Source organism: Gossypium hirsutum, chromosome A13, assembly GCF_007990345.1.
Source record: "Gossypium hirsutum isolate 1008001.06 chromosome A13, Gossypium_hirsutum_v2.1, whole genome shotgun sequence".
In the NCBI taxonomy this organism is placed as follows: Eukaryota; Viridiplantae; Streptophyta; class Magnoliopsida; order Malvales; family Malvaceae; genus Gossypium; species Gossypium hirsutum.
Genome location: NC_053436.1, coordinates 30,425,816 through 30,442,609, shown reverse-complemented (window position 1 = coordinate 30,442,609; position 16,794 = coordinate 30,425,816). Strand labels below are relative to the sequence as shown.

Here is a 16,794-nt window from a genome sequence, read left to right as displayed (position 1 = left end):
CAACCGATACGCCATATTTCAATCAATATTGATAAAATCAACTGGTATGAACGGCACCAATCGAAATTTACCCCAAAACTGGACCTAAAGTTTATTATTTCGATAACCAATATGAACAGTATCGGAATGAAACTGACTGCAATGAAACATGTCTAATAGTGCTAAATTTTGACTTATTAAGACACATTTTCCAATTGTAAGGTGCCACTTGCTACTTTTTATCAAAAAAAATTATTTTTTATTTGAAAATATGTGAGAGAACTCAAGTTAGATAACTCAAAAAATTTAATCCAAAAAGATAAAACATTAAAAACCAAAAAAATTTCAACTTTCAAATTTTGAAACCGAAATTCCATCTTGTTGTTCTTCTCAACTTCAATTTCAATGTCTTTTAACATCTTCATCCCCAAAATTCCCTAATTGGTCTTCCATTTTATGAAAGGAAACACCAGTTTCATGCCTCGTTCATCTTCCATTTTCATGTTTGAGGAGTTCAACCTCAATTTCAGGCCTTGAAATCAACTAAGGTTCTTGAACTTCAGCTTCTACCATCATCAAGCACTGGCAGAACTCAAATAAGAAATGTAGGACTCGCTTAAAGCTATTGATAGGGTCAAGTGACATTCATGAGAAGAGTGAAGCAAACAGGCTTAGTTTGAATGGCGGAGAAAACCCAGGCCGAAAAGGCTAAACAAGCACGACAAAGAAGATAATTGCAGAGATTGAGATAGCCCACGCTGAAAAAGCTTGGTTCGAAAGAGTTTGCAAATGAGCTACTGAAGTCATCCATGATAAGTAGCACATTGACAAACGAAATTAAAGTTAGAATATTTATAAAGTATAGGAGCCATTGTCAAAAAAAAAAAAAGTTTGGTTAATCAAACAAAGTTAATTGAATCAATTTGAGTCAAAATGAAATATAATTTATAACCCTAGAATAAATCAAGAAAACAAGCGAAATAATCACTCTCGAACCATATACAAAATCATCAAAATAATCTTCAAATTTTATAAAAATATTTTGTTAAAAAAAATCAAGAAATTGAAAACTTGTATAAAAATGTTGAATTATATAAAACTTGTAAATAATGGGAGGGGAAAAGTGGGGCGCTTAGAACCATGAGGCAGATGAAATGGGATTCACCACAGCAAGGGCAAGGGTGGCAAATGGAAGGATGAATTTGGGAATTGGGTGTTGAGTTTCAACAGCAACATCGGCTGTTTGGACATATAATAATAGATGCTCAATTGATATTTGCAGATTAATTTCTGTCACCACCCACCACAGCCAATTCACAACCTCTTGCTTGGTCATCACAGATTACGATGCCATAACTGCTAAGCCTTTATACTAAACCCTCTTCTCTACCCATTCCCAACTCACTAGCAGCATAAGAAAAACCCTTTTTTATCCAAAAATCTCATCAAAGATTAAATAATATAAAGCAAAAAGAATAATAATTCCACAGATTATTTTCCAAAGCCTCCCAGCCATCTGCCTACCTAATTTAAGTTTTTTAATAAACTCAAAACTGAAAATGACGAAAATTTAGACTTCAAAAGTAGAAATTTGAAAAGAAAAAAGTAAAAAAAAAAAATTACTCTCTTGTTTCCCCCTACTTTTTTGGTGATAAAAAGCAAGAAACTAATCTTCAAAACCCTTAACTTTCACCTTCATAGCGAGCAGCAGCAACTCTTTGTCCCCCATTTTGATAAACTTTCCTATTAGCTTCTCCGTTTCGCCCCGCATTGCCCCAAGCTTGACCTGAGAACTCATTCCTTTCATTTCTTCTAAAGTTACGGCTGCCACTGAAGTTCCCACGGCCTCTGAAGTTGTCATTTCGGTAGCCATTTTCGTCTCTATAACCACCAAACCCTGGTTTCCCACCACTGCAGGGTCCTGCAAATTATTTAAAACAAACATAATTTATGCACTTTCCACTTGCCTCTTATGCTATGCTATAAACAACTTTATGATAACAACATTTGCCCTTCATGCCATGAAGAGAACATCAACATATAAGTTGAAGAAGATATGTTAACGTGCCTCGCTTTTCTTCGATATTGGCCTGCCTGTTGCCAATTGTAATAGGAGAAGCCTGCATTGATGGGAATTGAAAATTTTAGACAGACATACCATCGTGCCATCATGCAACACGAAATCAACATCAATCTAATTATAAATGTGAGATGCGAGAAATTTATGAAATAAAAACTACGAGAGGAGGACTGGCACTACCGTAACAGCACTTTGCACTGAAGTAGCAGACTCGAACTCTACAAACCCAAAGCAGTTTTTGTTGTCCTGAAGACATGAACCAAGTGAAGGTTGTAAATGTTGTGCAAACAAGCATTCGAAACATTGATCAATTCCAAAACAGACGTAAAGAACAAACCTTAAAGCTTCTGACTTGGATGCCATTGGGTTTAATTGGTCCAAATTTTTGGAAAACCTCCTCCAGCATTTCCTCAGTTGCGCTCATAGGCAAGTTAGCGACAAATATCGAAGTATTCTTACCTGAAACAAGTTGAAATGAGGAATATGGATGAAAAAATTATGCAACATTAACATTTTTGAAGCGCTGGATACTAATGAATTTGAAGAACAATAAACAAAAACCTGAAGATTCATTGCTCTTTTCTGAGGTATTGTAGCTTTTAGGAGCAGATTCTTCAGGTATTGCAGCTTTGCGAGACTGCTCCACAGGTTTAGGTTTCGGAGCCGGAGCTCTCACAATAAATGGAGCAGAATTCTTTGTCAATGCATGTACCTGAAACAAGTATTTAAAAAGGAAAAGCATTATTTTTCCCATTTAAAATAAGTGGTTTTCTAAATGCTGGTAAGGATATATGAACTCACAACTGATAGATATGACTTCTTCAGAGCATCATCCTGAATTACAGGGGCCGAAGTCTGGTTCACAGGATGAGAATCTTTCTGACTTTACTCTGTTGGAGGCGGTAGCTGCTCAGAAACAACCCCACTCTCTGGAACAGTATGCTTTCCATTGTCCAATGGAGGACTGACTTCTTTAACATTGTTATCATCGTTGGCCGAAGGAAAAGTAGTGTGATTTGCTACAGCATTCTTCAGCACAGGAGTTACCTCTGCAATCAAGCATTTTAAATTAAACATTCTCCCCTAAAAGAATGAAAATCAGTAAGTAAACATATGCACAAACCATAAAACTCACCGGTATCTTGAGACAAATCAGCTTGACTACCCTCATCAATATCATTATATGCCACGTCCACTGGCTCTTTGTCATCAACATACCTAAAAACATCATTCAAGACATAATATCCACCCTCTTGTGGAGCAAGAAAGAATGACTGTGTAAACTTCCTCCTCACATCATCTTTTCCGATCAAAGAGCCAGTAACCAAAACAATCACACCGTTTGCTAATGAGAACTGGGCATCAGCAAAAGAAATCTCGGCCTTTTAACTCTGGTAGTCCAATGAGAGAATCAATTCATTTATCTCCTGTTATGAGCATTACAGAAAACATTGTAAATTGCCATAACACGAACAAAATAAAATTCAATCATTCCCGTTGCATTGTCTGCAAAAGAGAAACTTACTTTCAGGGTAGTCACGGACTTCATCGCACCATCGGTACCAGGGCGGCTTAACACGCTCAAGTCAAGATAAAATTTATAAGCATGTGAAGGGTCATTGTGAAGAACAGTGTAGTACTGTTTGACAAAGGCATTCCCAATCCCTTGTGGATCGGAAGCCGATGGATCCGATTGCATTGTCATCTACAAACAATAAAACACTTAACGATAAAAGTTGTTATAAGCACAAAAACATGTAAGGACCCAACATAATGTAAAAGTTTAAGGAAATACTTCCCAATGAAAATTGAAAAGCAGAGAACAATATCCAAAATATTTACGTTATACCATTGAGAAAAAAACAAATCAAAACTGCGAAAACCCTAAAGACGATGCCTTTTTCAGGTAAGTTAAACCATTATACTAGTATGAATCCAATCGGTTAAAGAAAACTGATTCATTAGTTATCAGAAATAAATCTGCATTGTAACTAAAAAAATAAGATCTATTCAACAATTTAATAATGGATAATCCACTATTACTATATCCGGTCATAGGGAAAAACTTTTCATAATTGAGGCTATGATTATAATTCCAAGAAACAAAACCAACAGAAATCAATAACAGCGACAACATTATACCGATTGATGTTAAACCCAGATCGGAAAACATTTAATTTCATTAAATTGTGCCATCAAAAATCATATAAAATAGAAAAGAAAAATGGGATTACCTAGAAAAGAGAAAACAGTGCCTGGCGGCACCGTGGAGAATCGAAAGGTGAAAAATAAAAAAGGAAGTAACCTAAATTTCACCTCATTATTTGAGAGAGAGATATATATAGGGTGAAATTCTCGAATCCTTACTGGATTTTTTTTAAAATTTATTTTTAAAAAATTAGAGATGTTTAGTTTTGGTCTCGTCGATGAATTTGTGGACCAACTGATTTGATTGGCGGTCGTGATCAAATTATGATTGATGAATGTGTTAGAGCGTTAGCTTCAACGGTTTTGATTTGATTATATAGATGGAATGCGAAAGGGGTTTGGTGGCAAGCTGAAGTTGGAAACTGGCTTCTATAGTAGGTGAGACAAATTTGACAATTTAAACTTGGTTTAATTTGAAATTAATCAGTTCCTCTATTTCTATAATATTATTACAAAATTTAAATTAATAACATCGTTAATTATTTATTACTAAAGTGATTATGTGCAACTGTTTTTATTTACTGTTATTATGTCACATTTGTAGAGCAATGTGAAACTACAATCTAATATTAATATATTTGATGAATTATAAATTTACATATTAATCCAACGTTTAAGGTTATTTTAAAAAATATCTTGTCATCCTTTTACCAACAACAACTAATAATATTGTCAATTTAGACTATTATTAACATTATAAAAAGAGAAGGATTACATTATGTCAAATTAAGTAAAATTTTAAATCTCAAACTTTATCATAGTAAAGGGACTAACATAAGAAAGGACTATCAGGAGACTGCGGTGGCTATTAGTTTTTTAACTATATGTATTGTGGAGAAAATGCCTAAAATCCAGGCTAGCATTAGGTTGTGATCAGTGAAGGGTGAATTATTTGGTGACACGTAAGCAGAGGAGCGTAATGCACCGCCACTCCATTATAGTTAAGATGAGATGATGGTCCAATTAAAAGCGTTGTTCGACTTCAAATTGAGGTTTTGCATTGAAAACCATGTGGGGTTCGCAATCAAACATTCTCGTGTTTTCTAGAAATTTAGTGCTTGCAAACTCTCGAGTTAAATTCTATATTTTGTGAACTTGTGTTGTGTTTCCAAATGTTATCATTCCAATTAAAATATCATATATATTTAAGGAAAAAAAAACAAAGCTTATGTGATATAGTTTATATATATATAGTGACTTGTCACATTAATATAATGACAGTTATAGTTAATAGGGTCCATAAAAAAAATTATAAGTACAGATTTTCATATTGAAACAGAAAAATTCAGCCAAAGGTAATATTATAATATTTATTAAAATAAATGATAAAATATGATGAGAACTGTAGTTAATAGATTTCTTTAAAAAAATATTATAGGTTACCATAAGTACATATTTTAGGATTCAAAGATAATTAAATATTTCAATATTTATTAAAATAAATGCTAAAAAATAGAAAAAATCTGCTCAAGATAATTAGCGATTACACATATGCTTTAAGATTTTATTCTGTAATATTTACTTGAGTTACATTCATTATCTAAAGGAAATCAAAGATAGATATAATATCATAAAAATGAATATTAACAATTTTAATATTAAAACTAAATAATTTAACAATATATATGAAATAAATAGCCTTTAAAAAATCACAAATAATATTATTTAAATTAATATTAATATTCAAATTATGATGATTTTTATATCACTACAGCAAAACTGACTTTTAGCGGAGTTTTTTCAAGCGCCGCAAAAAATGTCGCTATAGAAAACGCCACTAAAGTTTGCGGCGTTTATCCAAAAAAATGCCGCTAAATCATAAAATTTAAAAAAATAATAAAATATTAAAAAAGTTATGAAAAATATAAAAAATTTTAAAATTCATTATCAAAATATTGAGAAGAAGAATAATATCTATGATATAAATATATATCCCACCAAATAGAAAGTTTATCAATAACAGTCAAACAAAATACCGCACTTATCATACTACACCAGAAATCTAACAAAATACAAAAAGAACAAAATAATGATAGAATGCACACTTTAAGATCAGCAATTAGCTCAAACAAGTCGTCACTATGCATGAATTCAGCTAATCCTGAACCATGCATCCAACAAAAACTCAAACCTGAGAAAAAAGAAACAAAAGTTAATGAATGACACATATAACGTCAAATTAATAATAAAATATGCAATTAACAAGTCAACATTAACGCCACATATAACATTAGCATAAATAACATCACATTGAACAATGAATTTAACACATTCGAATAGACCAATTTTAAGCTCACTAATGGTTAATTTAGCATGTGAACAGCATATAAATGTTTTGCATTTACAGCATAGTTTAATCAACTTCAAGCAGGAAATTAAATGCTGCAAATTTCCAGCATTCAAAATCATATATGGACAGCATTCAACTTCAAGCAGGAAACAATAATTAAAACTACCATTTTTTTTTCAGACACCTATTTTTTTCTTAATTTAGGTTCTCTTATTTAGTAAATCATAATAAACAGCATAAAACAACTAAAAATAACTCACAGACCACATCAATAAATTTCAAACACATATATTCTAGGATTCAATTATTCAAAGATTTGCAAGAAAATGCTGTTAAATCAAAGGGAAATAAACAATCGAAAAAAAAATAAAACACATAACAGGCAATAAACTATAAAAAAAATGACAACATCCAAAGATTTAAAAAAGTCAAATATAAAAAGTGTTTCATAAGGCTGAACACCGAAAAGTATAACAAAAACACTAAAAAAAAGAAAAAAGAAGCATAAATCTGATGGATTATAGAATGAGTTATGCTTTGTGGATAAGTGATCTTCAAAACCAAACCAAAAATAATTTTAATTGATTAAAAAAATATATGCACTTAAATAGATTTGATTGTTTTTATTTTTATTAATAAAGTCAATATTATCTGGTTTATTTCATATTTATTGTTATTTAAAAAAAATTATATAATATTTATAAATATTAAATATAAAATATTAATCAATAATATAAAATACTTTTTAATAAGCCTTGAAAATACAATCTATCACTAAACAATTTCAAAATGAACAAGTAAAAAAAGTATTCCATAAATTAAACAATAAGATCATCCCATACTATCCATAATTCGAAAAATTGAAAAATATACCTTAAATCCTTCTACTATTAAAAAATTTAGAATTTAGTCCATATATTTTTCCGAATTCAAAATTTAAGTCCAACTATTAACGTTGTTTTAAAATCTAAAAAATAGATAAACTAAATTCTTGAAAATAAAAGTATAGGGAGTAAATTTCAAAATTTAAAAGCGTGCATGGACTTATGACATATTTTAATCTTCTACAAATCCAAAATAAAGAATAAAATATTTAACTTTAAATCTAAAATTATATTTTAAAATTCATTTTTTTATCTACCGATATACCATACTTCGGTCGGTAAAGGCGAAATCAATCGGTAAGCACTCATATAATTAGTACCAACTGTATTTTATACCGGAATAACATTGACTACATTAAAAAATTCTAAATAACATTGACTACATTAAAAAATTCTGAATAACATTGACTACATTAAAAAATTGCTGAAATCTAGACTCAATCTTAAGTCACGCAAATAATAGTGGCTAGTTGATTAATAAATTTGACTATTATGTAGGATGGACCCAAATAATTAAGGAGATTAAAAAAATATGATTTATGTTGTTTAATTAATAAGCATAAATTTAATATGCAAAAGGAAATGAAGACATAAGGTAAGAAATGCAGTTCCCTTTTCATGAATGTCAAGACAATGAGAGAACAATGCAGGAGATAACAAACCTGGTTGGCGTAACTGATACCCATGTTTGCCCAAGCACGCACATAGTTTGGCTTCAAATCTAGTGCCTAAAGATCCAGACATAGACCAAAAGACTAAATTCAATAGTGCTGAAAATATGGCCACCACAGGCAAAGGGAAGTTTATCATCAAATAATTTTAAATGGACAATCTCAGTAACAGAGGCTAAACAAATCAAACTGCATATGCAAGATCTGAATGCATTAAAAAAGGCATTTTGGAAGAGATGATTAAGGATATATGTAAATTGAGGAAGTGCATAATCAAATCATCTAAATCAACCAATAGCTTCAACAAATCAAATAATTAATTGCATGGAGCTGAATAGAAGAGCTAGTTTGTCTTCTAAGGTCCAACTAGGTGCAACATGTTATCTGGAGCATCTTTTTAGCAGCCTAAGGTTACAAAGATGGAGCAAGTAAATAATTCAACCCTATAAGAGAGCTATATAACACACCAATGCATCACTTTACCATTGAAAGATAAGAAAGAAGAGAAATAGAGGAAAAGATGATGCAACCCATATGAGTTTGGCACACAGAAGATTGACATGTTGGGTTATCACATGTATGGCAGAAAACAATTTGATTAACACCAGAATATAACAATAACATTTCAAAAATGTAATGTTAGGGATAAGCTTCTAGTAATCTTAAGGAAAATTATATCCTGTCACCATATGTAAAACTCTAAGTCCAAAATATAATCACTGCAGTCATGGAAATCATATGCAAAAAGACACTCTTGTAATCACAACATTCACAACATAAGCAAACTATCCCACAGTAACATTAGAGGAAGCGACTTACACTCAAACCAAGATTGCAATATCAAGGCATTGTTCCAAAAGAAAAAAACTAACCAAAAAAACAAAGAATTATACCCTAGTGTACTTACATATGCATAATACAAAGAATTAGCAAGCTCGGGTGGCGAAAGAGTACCATACTTTGTGTGATGACGTAACCATCCATACAGATACTTTAAAGCAGCAGTCTATTCCAATTCTGAACTTTTCAAACAGTATTATTTGTTTGACACTCCAAAATTTTAATCTCATCTTACTAAGAAATGTTTGCATAAATAACATATATTTTCGGAAGTCTGCGGTATTTTGTCCCGAGCAATAATCTGAACCTTTATCAAAGCAATAATATGTAGGAAAATGTTAATTAGAGACACGAGAAGATAAATTAGGAACCCATGTATGCTTGTTTAACCAGACATTTATCCATATGCATGCGTGTGAAATGTGCATAACAGTCTAAGTTGAAGCTGTCCAACATAAATAAAAACTGAAAAAGAAAAACCCAGAGAAGCATAAACACTGTGAACTTACAGTCCCAGTAGCCCAAATCCAAGCCCTGAAAGTGAGAAGTGGAGGCTTAAGCTTAAGTTCCTTCATGAGAGTGAAGGCTTGTTCCCACTCGTATTTAGCTTTTGTGACAGCTTTCTGAGCAGCCCAGATGGCATAATCCACCTAAGAACGAGATAAATAGCAAGGTTAGAAAGAAAAAAAAGAAAAAAAGAAATACAAGTGAAGCAAATGTGAGAAAGCAAAAGCAAAAGCAAAAGAGGTAAAATAAGAGACAGAACTTGCAAGGCTTGCGTTTCAAGTTCACCGAAAGCGGCGAGTATGGAATAACTACAAGGCAAGTGCAGAAAATAAGGGTGCCATGGAGAAGAAGCCTTTCCTTTATTGATTTCATATAACAAACAAATAGTGAATACCTACCTTGCAAATGAAAATAGGCAAATTGCTTTAGTCCAGTCGTTTTGTTTGGTTGAAACGCAGATTAAAACATATATCGAATACTGAAACACAAAAGCAAACTTGGGTAGAAGAGTGAGAAGGATGGGATTTGTGTGCAAGAGACAAAGTTTCATCTCTTGAAAGAAGAGAGTCAGTTGTGATTAAGGCAGATTTTGGAAATCTAAGAAGCAACTCTCCTTTGCTAATCGGCCGGAGAGCAGCCACACCTCTTCCTCCGGCGCCAGGGAAGCAAGAGACACCCAGACAACGGAGACGCTGCTGTTGGAGAGTTTCTTTATTGAAAAGGGCAACAGAAGGGTGAGGTTGGGGGTGTTTTGAGGATACTAATTTTAGGGAAAAAATTAAGGGTTTTAGTGTCGGGTATGAGAAAAAAAAATATTTTAGAAAGGAAAAGGATCATGTTTAAGTTAAACAATTATGTTTTTTTTGAGGTATTTAAAAAAAACGCAATTAATCCTTTAAATCTCCAATTAAATTTTACTTAAAACACATCATATTTATAAATACTTAGTGTAAATTTACTTAAACCTAATGATATTGTTTTAATTTTTTTATAAATATATACATGTTATTTTCATTTGATATTTATTAATTTTTTAAATATAAACAAGTTAAATATTTTTAATTATTATTTTTTTTCTATTAGTATTGAATTATATGTAAGTTGTGGATTTAGTCATTTTACTTTAATTTTGTTATTTTTAGTCATTGTAATTTTGAAATTTTGAAATTGTAGTATTAATTGAATGGTAGCTATTAAATTCATTAAGTTTTGCTATTTCTAAAATCTAATGTAACAAACATATTACTCACAAAAAGCCAGTTACGTATTTAACGATTGTCATTTGTGTCAAAATTAAAATTTCAAAATTCGAAAAGTATAGGGACCAAGAATGATCTAATTGGATAACATAAACTCAACCTACAACTTTACGCACAATACCAAGACTAATAGTAGAATTTAATCAAACATATATAATTGCTATCATTTGAGTGATCATGACTAAAATTTTAAATTTTGAAAAGAACAAAAGATAAAATTGATCGATTTGAAAAATATAGGGACTAAAACTAATCAAATTAAAATATAAGGACTAAATTTTAAGTTTAAATTTCACTTAAATAAATTAAATGTAGAGGAATTAATTTGAATTGAATTATTTTTAATATATCAAAATATTTTTAGATTAAATCTTAAACCATTTAATATATATATAAGGTTTATCTATTATCTCTTAAATAATTTAAAATATAATCATAAGTTTAATATATTCAAATTAATATTATCTCTTTTACAATTATATAAGAAATCATTTAATATATAAATTAAAAAATACTAATTAACCTAAACCTTAAACCTCTTAACCCCTATCCCATAAACCCTAAACCCTAAACCCTTAACCCCAAACCTTTACACTTTAAACCCCAACTATAAACCCTAAACCATAATCCTAAACCCATAATTCATCTTAAACCTTCAAATACTAATTAACTCCTAAACCTTAAACCCTAAACCATTTATCTTAAATCATAAACCTTAAACTATAATGATAATTAATTCAATATTTTAAATTCAATAGTATCTCTTTTTACGATTATATAAGAAAATATTTAATATATTGTATAACCATAATTTTTAATAATTATTATTTTAGGGGTTATAGGTTAGGGTTTATGATTTTTGGGGTTTAGAGTTTTAGGAGTTATATGACTTTTAGTGGCATTTTAGCAAAAGCGCCACTAATGCTCTGGTATTTAGCGGCGTTTTATTGAAAGTGCCGCTAATGCTCTAGTTTTTAGCGGCGTTTTACCGAAAGCGCCTCTAATGCTCTGGTTTTTAGCGGCGTTTTACCGAAAGTGCAGCTAATGCTCTGGTTTTTAGCGGCGTTTTCAGTAAAATGCCGCTATTGCTCTATTTTTAGCCGCTGCTATTGCTCTGTATTTTACAATTTTTGCGGTGTTTTTTGCTAAAACGCTGCTAAAGCCCTATTTTCCTGTAGTGTATTGTTTTAATATTAAATATTTTTAAGATTAAATAATATTAAAATAATTCGTAATAAACTTTTAAAATATTTTAAATTACATTGTTTTTTCGATTTCTTTGAGAAATATGTTATCGCATGAAAATATAAACTAATTATAACTTCTAAATAAATTAAACGGATGATATTTGTTACATGGTAAGTAACTATTTGAATTTATTTTTTATACTTGAATTATAATATTGCTAACTTATGCAGTTATGATCCCAATTCAAAGGTTTAAATGTTTACAATTTTCGTAATTTAACCGATGGATGTAAGTATGATAATGGAAAATGATTCCCAACATTTCATATCATCTCTATCACTTTTTAATAAGAGAATGATAAATTAAATTTTTCATCCTGATATTCAGTTTTTTTCTTTAAAAAAACTCAAATCCAACTAAAAAATACTAAAAATCAAGAGAAAAAAATCAGATTTGTTATTCTCCTATTGGAAAAAGATAGGGATGACGTAGAAACGCACGATAATTTATGATAAAAAGAGAGTTATTTTTTTGAGTTTTGAAAATTTTTCTTTTTTAATTTACAAAAACTCAAACAAAGCATTGAATAATGAGGAAATATATCATCCATCAGAAATGTATTTGTCAAAACCCTTTTCTTTTTGAAGGTCAACTTTTTATTTTAAAAACGAAAATGGGAGTCACCACCAATCCTTTTATGATGTGTGATTGGATCACCTCGTAATTTGATCGTTCTAATAAAAGATTTGATTTGCTAAAACAATAATTTTCGGTCTACAAATTAAAATCCAGGAATTGGGTTCGGGAGTCGGTTACATACGAGGAAGGATTAGCACCCTCGTAACGCCCAAAATTAGTACCTAATTGATTAATTAATGTCTTACTGTCGAAAATTGAGAATTTGAAAAGATTTTAAAATACGATTCTTCGTTACAATGTTACTTAATTTTGTTTTCACAAAAATGAATTTATTTCAAATTAATCGAAGAAAAGGATCACGTCCCGTAAGTTAGGACACCATGTCTTAAATCCCGAAAATGAGAACAAATGCGAAAAAAATTACTTATTTTAAAATATATTCAATTATTTCAGTTTTAGAAAGAAATCATATTCCATAAATTAGAACATAATTTTTCTAAATTTGAAATAATGAACATTTGTCTTGGTTTAAAAAAAAAAATTTTTATGTATCGCGTAAAAGTTAATGTAATATTTAAAATGATAAATATTTAATTTATTCGGGCCATAATAGAAAAGCATGAATACAATTAAAACGACTCGTGACGTAATACGTAACAATAATAAAATGATGGTGCATATAAACTAAGCGGTGATATATCAAAAACAATAAATAAGCAACGGCATCAACTAATAAAATCTAATATTAATTAAGTAAAAGAAATAAATAAACAAATAAAAGGGGAAATATATGATAAAGAAAACATGAAAGTATAAAATAATAATAATAATAATAATAAAATAAGTAACAAGAAAAAAATAAAAATAAAAATAAAAGAGTAATATAATGATGATGATGATAAATTCTGTGTGGTTAACAAATTATAAACAAACGAATTTTTAAGGATAAGAAATGAATAATAAATCGATAGATAAATAAATAAATAAATACGTGAATGAATAAATAAATATATAATACTAGATTTAATATTTTAAAGGTAAAAGAATATAAATAATATTGAACCTAGGCATAATAATAAATAAATACATATAAATAGTGAAATTAACCAAAAGATGGATTAAATTGAAATGTAAACAGAGTTTTAGGTACAAATTTTAATAAATTAATTAATAAAATTAAATAAGGACTAAAATTAAATGTGCGCAAAAAGAGGGGGACCAATTTGGAAATTATCTCAGGCCTTATAAACACGTCGTTCTGTAGAGGACCAAAATAAAATAAAAATAAAATTACAGGAGCAAAATTAAAAAAAAAAGGAAATAGGACTAAATCGCAACAGACCATAAAAGTGGAAGGGGCCAGCGCAAATAGCCCCTTTTCACAAAAACACGCAAATCCTCCGGCTGTGAGTCGGGTCGGCTCGGTTCAGTCGTTTTGGGGCTTTCTGAACCCCTTCAAAACGGCGCCGTTTTAGCACCCTATATAAGTTAAAAAACTTTCAAGAAAAAATCATTTCCTCCTTCTTTTAAAAAAAATATTCAGAAACACTCTCTCCCCTCTCTCTTAGCTCTCCCCCTCCGGCCTAGCTTCGGTCACTAGACCACCGTGACGACCGCCGGTCGTCGGTGATAGCGCCGCCGTCCACGGTTGTTGGAGATCATAAAAATTGGCCATTTTTGGCCTTTTTGACTCCCGATCCCAAAAATGTCGTCTTTCATCGGAGATGACAACATTGGCCCTCCCCACGACGGGATAACCATAAGGAAAGGTAAGATTCGACTTCTCCTTTTTTTTTGAACTTTTGATTTTGATTTCTCTTTATTTGGTATTCGATTTTTTTCTTTTCTTTTCTTTTTCCTCCTTTTACAATCGGCTTTTGATTGTGGCTTTATAGCCAAATTTTTTACACTGTTCATTGCTACTATTTTTATTGTTTCCTGTTTCTTTGCTCTGTTACTGCTACTTTGCGTGTCTGTTCTTCCTTACAGGTAACGATGGTAGAAAAGTGTCAGACGGCACGTGGAAGCGACGGCGTGAAGAGGCCAGGGTTTCTGCCCTTTTTTTTGAAAATGTTAAGTGTTTTGGGCCGTTTGGGCCGTCAGGATTTTAAGGTTTGGGCTGGTAGTTTATTTTTTTGGAATTAGACTATGGACATTGGGCTTTAGTTGTTATTTTGGTTTGGTTTGTTTGTCTGGTTTGGGCCATGCAAATTTGGGTCTGGACAGTATTAATTAACGAAATTAATATGTATAGAGAATTCAAGTTCGATTAAAAAGGAAATAGAATTATAAAGTATGACGTGATGGTTGTTCACCTTATCTTTTAAGTATGAGGCCAGGGGTTGAAGTAAAAAAAAAATCTCTTTTTTTCTCCAAATCGTTTGCTTCTTATCTTTTGTTTTGCTTAGTGGCGGTACCAACCTTCGTGCTAGCTATCACTCGCCTTTTTCCTCTCCCATCAACCCTTTTTTTCTTCCTTCTTGTTATCCACTATACATGTCTTCTCTCTTTTCAGTTTATAGATCTATTTTGTGGGTATCTTTATTGTCTTCATAAGTTGTGATAGACAGATGACGGTGCCTATTGTTCGTTAAAACTTCATTGGCCACCAATAGTTTTTTCTTGGAAAGTGGGTGGCTCTTCGTCAACTTCTTAATCTGTTTCTGTACGTTTTGAATGTATTTTAGAATAATAAATGATTTCACATGTCGATTTCGACCCGTGTTGTCTTAAGTTTTATATTTTTTTTGTTTGTTTTTCTATTGTTTATTAAGTTTTCAATTTTAGAAGTTTTTATATGCTCTTTTAACACTTTTTTTAGTCTTGCTTATACATGTAATCTTTGTTTTTCAAGTGATTTTAGGGATAATTTTGTTGTCATCTTCTCTAGTTTGGCGAATGCTCGATTCTTTTGTCGATTTTTGCTCGCTACTTTGGATCATCCGAGGCTGATTTCCTTATCATATTAAGTGCTTGCAATCACTCTAGATATGTTGTGCTTGAGTTGTGACAAAGCTAATTGTCAAAGTGTCATAATGCTCTATTGATGCTGAGGTTAAAGCCTTTGTTGTGTTGATAGAGCTTGTTCTTCACAATCTACGATAAGTGTTTGCTATTTTTTTCTCTGAATTGTATAGTTCCATTCATTAAATAAACTAATGAATTTACCTTTAAAAAAAACCATGAGATGAAGGATTTGATCCTTGTCCATGAGAATAGAACACATTTTATTATCAACCGTTTACTTCTTTAAAAAGCACTCACAACAAAAAGATTTATCATCACTAATAACAATGAATACCTAATTTTGACAAAAAAGAAAAAAGAAAAGGAGTTCATTATATGTTTGAAGTCACAATTTTTAAAAAGTAATTTGTTAGAAAAAACTTTTACTATGTTATTGTGCTGATTGATTCCATTGTAGATGGAGTCAACATCATTATAAATTTAACCGCAATGAAAATTCGAATGCAATATGTCAAAAAATCAATACAGTTTAAAAAGCAAATAAAACGATTTAAGATTCTTTTAAAAAAATCATTTCATAAATAAAAATAAATGACACCATCAACTACAGAAATAAACCTCACGTTAGTAATTATATTCAAATTATGGCAATAATTTTGAAATGGAATTTATATATTATTCATATGGAACAAACTAAAGTCAACTATCGGGTAAACTTTATTTTTCATTTTCTGTTTCCTTTTTGTTTAAGAGGTAAAAACTAGGTTTTAATTTCTTTTAATAAAACGGGGCGTTTAATTCATGAGGGGAGGCTACAAGGTACGTTTAGCTTAGTAAGTGAAACGGTGCGTATAGTTTGTTAGACAGCTGTAAGACCGCTACCTCCCTATTTTAGCCTCCTATCAGTACTAGGGTGGTTATGTGTTTTGGACAATGAAATTCTGAAATTCTGTCTTTCTTCTCTCGATTTCTCTACGTTATCAATTATCATATAAATTAATTGCTACAAACCAAATATTTTTAATAAAATTTAAATTGGCAACCCTAAACCTAAATAACCCTACTTACGGTAATATTCTCTTAAAAATCTCCTCATATTTTTCCATATATTGTGACTATTATAATATATTACTTTAATTTATTAACCACAATTTTATATTATACAAAGAATCACGTTTTGACTTCAAATCCATTTTAACTTTAGTTCAAATATGTGTTTCCCTATCTGTAAATTAATATCTTTACATTATTACATTACCGCGGCATTAGGATTAATCTAATC

The 16,794-nt window shown here is 30.6% G+C and overlaps 1 protein-coding gene and 1 pseudogene across 3 annotated transcripts; both read right to left on the bottom strand.

The window, feature by feature from the left end:
* Positions 1-341: 341 nt before the first annotated feature.
* On the bottom strand, positions 342-4,549 carry LOC107893882 (nuclear transport factor 2-like; annotated as a pseudogene).
* Positions 4,550-6,162: 1,613 nt separating this feature from the next.
* On the bottom strand, positions 6,163-10,305 carry LOC107893881 (protein SET DOMAIN GROUP 40). Of its 3 annotated transcripts, XM_016819023.2 has the most exons (5): positions 9,858-10,255; positions 9,719-9,767; positions 9,462-9,602; positions 8,104-8,169; positions 6,163-6,398 (listed from the first exon to the last, which is right to left on the bottom strand). In XM_016819023.2, exons 1-5 carry the CDS (start codon positions 10,007-10,009, stop codon positions 6,393-6,395), a joined length of 414 nt encoding a protein of 137 aa, XP_016674512.1. In that variant the 5' UTR covers positions 10,010-10,255; the 3' UTR covers positions 6,163-6,392. The 3 variants fall into 3 exon arrangements, 2 of the variants coding, with proteins under 2 accessions (XP_016674512.1, XP_040941969.1); XR_001683052.2 differs by lacking the exon at positions 9,719-9,767 and having other exon boundaries at positions 9,858-10,305; XM_041086035.1 differs by lacking the exons at positions 6,163-6,398; positions 8,104-8,169 and having other exon boundaries at positions 9,266-9,602; positions 9,858-10,262.
* Positions 10,306-16,794: the final 6,489 nt, after the last annotated feature.